Raw genomic sequence first — 7,430 nt, forward strand, 5'->3', positions numbered from 1 at the left:
GTAAACCTCAATTTACGAGGAAGAACGGTGTTAAGTCGTCCCCCACCCTCCTGGGTTTAGCTCAGTGTTTCTCAAACTTTTTTTTGTAAAGTACCCCTTTAAAAAAAGTCCCCCCTTTAAAAACAATAAAATTAGAAGTACCCCTAGTACCTACAGTTTTCAGACACACACAATTTTTTCTACCATTGCAACACATTTGTTTAAACAACTTAATCATAGCCGGGCAGGCAATGAAATTTTTGGGTATAAAAAGTACAAAAATAATAAAGTACTGTAAAACTTACAACAAAAATTCTGTTTTCTCCAAATTTCAGTTGTGTTGAAGTACCCCTCAGACTTCTCTTGAACCACTGATTGAGAAACATTGGTTTAGCTAATATAGCAATAGCAGTGTTAAGGCCCCCCCCTTCACCTAAAAGTCTTGCTAAGTATTGTAGCATACAAAGAGAGAGTGGAAGGGTGGAGCCTAGCCCACAGCCCCGCCCACAAAGCCTCTATAAAGTCCAGTCAGCTGCTTTCATTTTACCTCAATATGGCTGCTGCTGGAGATCCTAATGCAACAGGTGAGGGTAGTGAGTTCCCTGTAGCATGAGACTCCCATTGTTCTGAGAGGTGCTTCTCTGTTTAGCTGGCAGTGGGTGGAGGGGTGCAAAGGGGGTGGTTGGGTCCATAGGTTGGTTGTGTCTGGCCCTATGTGTGGGGAAAGGCTGGCCAGATGGCATTGCTGTTTAGAGAGTCTATTTTTAAGATGCTGTAACTCTAGTCCAGTAGCAGCTTTGTGGCTTTAAATGCATAGAGTGTGCCTGGGGTTTTGCCTAAATAAATTACGGGTGCTTCCTGCCTGAGTAGTGGCTCTAATTCAGTGTAACTAAGTTACCCCATGCTCTGCTAATTGGATTGATCACTGTAAGTTAATGAAACTAATCTTTTCAAACCAGATTATTTGCTGATGTGGAAATAATTATCTACTGACCTGGAGACTGTGAATCAAATCAGAGACTTTATTGTGACTCCAGGGGAAATTGTCCTTTCTTCTGCTGTATGGCCTTGCTTGCTAGCAGTTCCTAGCCAGCCCCCATGCCTTGTTAATGGTTGCAGGGAGGAAACACCATAGCTGAGGCGGGTGAGTGGCTCTTCCTGGTCACTAACTTAAAAAACAAAACAAGGCTAACCACAAAATTTCTTGGGACGTAAGCTTCACCCCTGGTGTTAATCAGAAGGTGGAATATCCCACGAGGTGTCAGCTCGGCCTATCTGCTCACTTTTTTGGAGAGACAGGCTGGTCTGATGATTAAGGTGCTGTCTAGGACTTGGGGAAACCCAGGATAAGTCCCTCCTGTGCCTTAGGGCAAGGTGAAGGCTGCCCGGCTGCGAGCTGCCAGGCCACGCAGTGCAGCCAACCATAACAGGCCGCCTTGGGGCCCACAAACTCTTTGGCTGGGCTTGTTCCTGTGCCCCAGGAGTGTGGTAGTGGCCTCCCTGTGCCAGTTCTCCCCCTATACAATGGGGCTGTTGGCACTTCCCAGAAGGTGTGTGTGAGGGGGGGGTTCTTACTAGCAGATGGGGCGGGGAGGGGTGCTGTGTGTGCGCCTAAAATGGGCAGCTCCGTGGGAGTGGCAATGCAGAGGGCCCCCACCGAATGTGGTGAGGCAGCAGCTGTGCTGGGATCACCCACTGGAAGGGCTTCGGTGTGGCTGCCTTGGCCTCCCTCCCCATCCGCCCGTGAGGCTGCCACGTGTCAGCGGGGGGGGCTGGCCGCTCGTGCGGGGGAGGCGCGTGGACGCAGAATTTCCACCCCACGTCTCCGGCCATCCCTGCCCGAGGCCCAGTGGGTCGCCTAGGGCAGAGCAAAGGCTGTTGCCTCCCCTCCCCCCATGGGGCGGCTCTGGAGAGCTGGGGGGTGCCTAAGGCAGCCAGGAGCCCCCCCTTGTCCCCTGCCTGTGGCCCCCGGGTTTGAACCCATGACCCCTCCCCCACAGATGCCCCCCTGGGGAGGCCTGTGACACTGGGGGGGGGGGTTGCTTAGCCTAAGCTCCAAAGGACTCTGGGAAATTCTCCTCTCCCCCTCCCCCCCGCCCCTCGACTCCTGTGGCAGCGCCTGTCTCTTTAAAAACAAGATGGCCGCCGAGCCTGCTCCTTCCCCCCCTTCCCGCCCTCGCCACTTCCGGGGGCGGGTCAGATCGGCCGGAAGTGGGTCGCTTTGCCAAGATGGCGACTCCCTATGTGACGGACGAGACCGGTGAGTGCGGAAGCCGCTTCCGGGAGGGGAGAGCCCCCCCCCGCCCGGCCCGTAGACCCCCGCCGCTCGCGCTTCACCCCCCCATCATGGCCCCTCCCCCATGGGCTCGGCCCCCCCATCATGGCCCCTCCCGCTTGGGCTGTGCCCCCTCCATCCTGCCCCCCCCCGCTTGGGCTGTGCCCCCTCCATCCTGCCCCCCCCGCTCTGGCCCCTCCCCCATGGGCTCTGCCCCCCCATCATGGCCCCTCCCGCTTGGGCTCTGCCCCCTCCATCCTGCCCCCCCCCCGCTTTGGTCCCTTCCCCATGGGCTGTGCCCCCCCGCCCTCCTGACACGGCCCCTCCCCCATGCTCTGTATCCCCTGATGCTGCCCCTTTGGCTCCCTTCCCCTCTGTGCCTTGGTGTCGTGCAGCTCCCCGCCCCGCTTACACTGCAGCCGCGGGGTCCAGGGAGATCAAGTTAAGGGCTGTGTCAGCCCTGCCCCTCTTTGGGCCCTGCCCTGCCCGAGGAGCCCTTTGCTGACCTGGGGCAGACTGGCTGGTGCAGTGGCGATGGAGCCAGCCCTGGGTGCAGTGGACCTCAGTTTCCCTGCGGTAGGACGTATCACCAGTAAAGGATCTGGAAGCTGCCAGAGAGAGAAGGCAGCTGGGATGATGCATCGTTTATTGGCCTAGCGTCTGTTGCTGGAGGGGGAGCGGGGAGAGATGCCACCCAAAGCGCCTTGTCAGGTCACTGTTGGGTTACTAGTTAACAGCCTGAGAGTGAATATTGACATCGCTTTTTCCCTTCCCCTCTTTAAAATATGCAGTCACAAAGATGCTTGTAACATTTCAGGGAAGTACATTGCCTCCACGCAACGCCCTGATGGGACCTGGCGGAAGCAGAGGAAGGTGAAGGAGGGATACGTGCCCCAGGAAGAAGTGCCAGTGTAAGTCAAATTCTGGTCCTTGCTGAACCTCCAGAGAGCAGGGGAGGGCCATTGTGGCTGGGCTGTTACGCAGTTCAACTCCTCCCATCTGCAAGCCTTGACAGCTCCCAACACTGAGATTATTTGCTTCTGTGGCTCCAAATGAGCACATTGTGCCTCAGCCCGTTCCACAGACAGGTAGCCTGCTTCCTCAGAGGTGGGCTAGGCAAGAAAGCGGCACTGGTTTCATTTAAGGTGCGACTTTTCAGCTGGTGGGAACTGCTGTATGCGCAGCTCCTTTGGATTCAGAGCGGTGTCTCTTCGTTTAGGTTCAACCTGTTCTTACAGCCGTGAGCTCACTTGAAGTAAGCCACTCAGAGAAATGTCCCCGTGGGTTTGCACTGGTGTAGGTTAAAATGTGGCAACTTCTGTATGTAGGCCTGAGACCCCTCCCTCCTTCCACTGGCTTCCCTTTTGGGTAAGAGCATCTCTTGTGATCAGCAATCCTCTCCTGTTCCACCTCTTAGCTGGGGGCAGCATAATGAGCCAGTCAGACATATGTTTGGGGCCTGCTCACTGATTGGGGTCGCTTTCCCCAGAGGATCCAAGAGGCCTTGTGGTCAGGTTAGAAACATGTTTAAAAAAGAAAAAATACAGCTTGGTGCTCTCCAGATCAGGCTAGGTGATCTCAAGGATGTTGTCTTGCTGCAAAGTTACGAATCCTTTGGATCTGCTGGTACAAGCCAGGCGTTCCTGTCAACTCTTGGAGTGCTGATCCCAGCTCTTCTCCCATGGCAGAGCATGTTCAGCGAGCTCCCAGGGCATTTGGCACAACTGCAGAAATCCCATGTTCACAGGTTGTTAGTGAGCATGAGGTGGGTGGGTTAGACTCCACATCAGGATGGGCAAAAGGCCCTTTGCAGGCTGGATCCAGCCTACCAAGTGGGTTAATCCAGCCCACAGAGGTCCTGCCATTCCTTTGCCTCTAGGCCAATCAGGGCCTAGGGAAAGGGGAGCGCTCGGTGCTTAGTCAGTCCTGGGGATTGACTCTAAGCACTGTGTGGCAGACAGTAGGGAGCAAGAGACTTTGTCCCCCTCTTCCCCCCCCCCCCCCCACCCTCAGGCCAATCAAGACCTGGGGGGGAGGGGAGCATGGAAGTGTCCTGGCCCCACCCCTTCTGAGGGGTGGCCCCTTCTGGGGCCACCTCAATTTCTGAAGTGGCTCCTGGTCAAAAATTATTGCTCACTCCTACTCCACATGGTGTTGTGGATCTGCCAGTCCTGATGGGAGCTCATTGTCAGAGCTGGGACATGTCTCCCTCTCCTAGCTTTTACTAGAGCCTTGCATGGTTGCAAAATTGCAGAAGCAAGTATCTGCAGAAGCAAGTTGCTGATATCTGCATCTGAGTCTGTGGGTATAAAGTAGGTATCGACAGATTTGCAGGGTTCTAGATAACAAATGTGTTCACCTGCGTGTGAATTAGCTGGGGATGTCCACATTCACATCTGCGGGTGTGGATATCGGCAGATTTGCGGGTCTGCAGCTATAATCGATCACTAATAGGCTTGTCAACTTCCTAGGCCATCTTACTGGGCCACTCAGTTGTGGGAATGTGGCTGTTGGTGTACAGGTGGTAGGTTCTACTCCCCTTGGAGCACTAACGATGGCCTCCCTGCGCTCATCTCCCAAGGCCTTAACCTGCCTCAGAGGGCGCCCGGAATCTTTCTAAGAGTTTTCAGCGAGGTAGTGCCGAGGGCTGCACATAGGGCCAGCTTCCCTGCATGCAGTTCTTACACACCAGACGTCCTCCCTCGCTGGCCCAGCGTGAGTCATCCTGTTGGGCCACGTCTGTCAGGAAATGATCATGTCCCATGATCCCAAATCAAGCCCCTCGTGCCCCAGCGCCCCTTCGGCTGTAATGATTTATAACCATGTGTATGTACTGTTGGGTTACATCGTGAGATCTGAGTCTTTTTCCAGGTGCCTGACCAACTTTGACCCCCTCTTATACACTACGATGTAACCTGGCGGTATGTATTAACTCCCCTTATAAATCATTCTGGTGGGGTGGCTTCGGCAGGGCTCTGACTGTGTCCTAGCTGCGAGGATTACCTCTACCAGCATTTTGCTAGTCTCAGGCATAGCGCTTAGGTACTTGCAAACTCCCAGGGTTTTGCCAAAAGAGTCTAATGTTCTAAGTGCATCTGGTACATGGAGGCTCGCTCCTCTGGTCTGGGCATCTCCTCCCGCCCTGAGGGTGGGGGTGTCAAATGCTGGGGATTCCTTTGCCCTTTAGAGTTGTCACTCAGTGATGCTGCTGTCCTGAGGTGAGGTGCTGAACACTTGGGGCTCAAGGGGGGGCTGTGACTGGATCAGTGGGCTGGGTGTACAGCAGCACTCCGGGTGCCTCCCAAGTGCCGCTGCAGTGGGTTTAGGGCATTTGACCTGAGGGCTGTGGCTGTACCAGTTGGTTGGTTCCTGTGGGCTGCGTGTGAGAGAGGGAGAGGAAAGTCCTGATGGGTTTTGTTCTGCGCAGGTACGAGAATAAGTATGTGAAGTTTTTCAAAAGCAAACCAGACCTGCCCCCCGGTCTGAGCCCTGAGGCCAACATGCAGCCAGGCAAGCAGGCCGCCAAGGCGGAGAGCAGTGAAACAGGACTGTCCAAGACAACCAAGAGGAACTTGAAACGTAAGGAGAAGAGGAAGCAGCAGCAGGAGAAAGGAGAGAGGGAGACGGACGAACTGATCCAGTCACTGGAGAAGACCACCCTCTCGGGGGGCAGCAGCCGGGAAGGGGGCCCCCCGGGGGATGGTAAGTCAGCCACACAGCAGCCCTGTGGGGGGAAGGCCCTGGGGGATGGGGACTCCTCAGCCTCGGAGAAAACAAAGAAGATGAAAAACCTGAAGAAGAAGCTGCGGCAGGTGGAGGAGCTGCAGCAGCGGCTTGACTCTGGGGAAATAAAGCAGCCGACAAAGGAGCAACTGGAGAAGCTGGCACGGCGGAAAGCGTTGGAGGAGGAGCTGGAGGATCTGGAACTGGATTTGTGAGGGGGGGCTGGGAGGGGACTCTGACCCAGACACGGTGCGCACAGGGTGAATGAATTCTGCCACCTCTGGCCACCACAGCCCCAGCTTCCTCCTTCGTCCCTGGTGGGTTTTGTCGACTGCTGCCGGATTTTTAAGAACAATTTTCCCAGCTCTCGATGTGTTAGACGTACGCTGACTTTTCACATACCTCTCTCCTTTTTTATTATTTTATTGGGGGGAGGGAGGCTGGGGGTGTCATGGGGAGTGGTGGGCGGGGAGAGCATCCCACGGTGGCAGGGTGGGAGCATGTGTGTTTCCCGAGCCCCATAGGATTCTCAGATCCTCTGTTCTGTGTTCCAGCCACTCCTCCTTTGATTTTTAAAAATGACGCAATAATAAAATTGCAGTAGTGACCTCAGCGTCTGGGACTTTTTTCCTTCTTTGAGCCATGCTGCCTTCCAGCCCCTTCCAGAGTTGCTGGCTTCCCTAGAGAGTCTGCTCCGCGTGCTGCAGGGAAGGCAGAAAAAGCTGAGGAAAACACTCAGCCTCTGCCTTGCAGCCCCCTGCTTGGTGTGAACCTCCCCAGAATGCACGGCACTTCACTCTATCTCATGACCTGCTGAGCAGAGAACTAGTCAATGGTTCTGGCCTTTAACCTGTCCTCACTGGCTTTGAGATCGTATCCGTTACAATGACCCTCCAGTGGATTTTTTTTTTTTTCAGGCTCTCTGCGAACTCGGGAAGGGGCTGCTCCATCGGTCCCCATGTTCCAAGTTTTTTCCTTTACAAATCTCACTTCTAGAGCCTCTGCTAACTGAAAGGACAGTCGGTGGGGAAGGGGGCTGGCTGTGCACTTGGCTAGCCCAGGAAGGGGAGGACAGTACCTCATGGCTACATCTAGACTGGCATGATTTTCCGCAAATGCTTTTTACGGAAGAGTTTTCCGTTAAAAACATTTGCGGGAAAGAGCGTTTAGATTGGCACGGATGCTTTTCCGCAAAAGCACTTTTTGCGGAAAAGCGTCTGTGCCAATCTAGACGCACTTTTGCGCAAAAAAGCCCCGATTGCCATTTTCGTGATCGGGCCTTTTTTGCGCAAAACAAATCTGAGCTGTCTACACTGGCCCTTTTGCGCACAAGGACTTTTGCCCGAACGGGAGCAGCACAGTATTTCCGCAAGAAGCACTGATTTCTTACATGAGATCGTCAGTGTTCTTGCGGAAATTCAAGCGGTCAGTGTAGACAGCTGGCAAGTTTTTC

At 54.5% G+C, this 7,430-nt stretch overlaps 1 protein-coding gene across 3 annotated transcripts; it reads left to right on the plus strand.

The window, feature by feature from the left end:
- The first annotated feature begins 490 nt into the window (after nucleotides 1-490).
- Nucleotides 491-6,590, plus strand: PYM1 (PYM1 exon junction complex associated factor). Of its 3 annotated transcripts, none has more exons than XM_006131235.4 (3): nucleotides 491-563; nucleotides 3,072-3,165; nucleotides 5,682-6,590. In XM_006131235.4, exons 1-3 carry the CDS (start codon nucleotides 533-535, stop codon nucleotides 6,190-6,192), a joined length of 636 nt encoding a protein of 211 aa, XP_006131297.2. In that variant the 5' UTR covers nucleotides 491-532; the 3' UTR covers nucleotides 6,193-6,590. The 3 variants fall into 3 exon arrangements, with proteins under 3 accessions (XP_006131297.2, XP_075758051.1, XP_075758053.1); XM_075901936.1 differs by lacking the exon at nucleotides 491-563 and adding an exon at nucleotides 2,103-2,239 and having other exon boundaries at nucleotides 3,046-3,165; XM_075901938.1 differs by lacking the exon at nucleotides 491-563 and adding an exon at nucleotides 2,108-2,239.
- The last annotated feature ends 840 nt before the right edge of the window (nucleotides 6,591-7,430 follow it).

This window comes from Pelodiscus sinensis, chromosome 19 (genome assembly GCF_049634645.1).
Source record: "Pelodiscus sinensis isolate JC-2024 chromosome 19, ASM4963464v1, whole genome shotgun sequence".
In the NCBI taxonomy this organism is placed as follows: Eukaryota; Metazoa; Chordata; order Testudines; family Trionychidae; genus Pelodiscus; species Pelodiscus sinensis.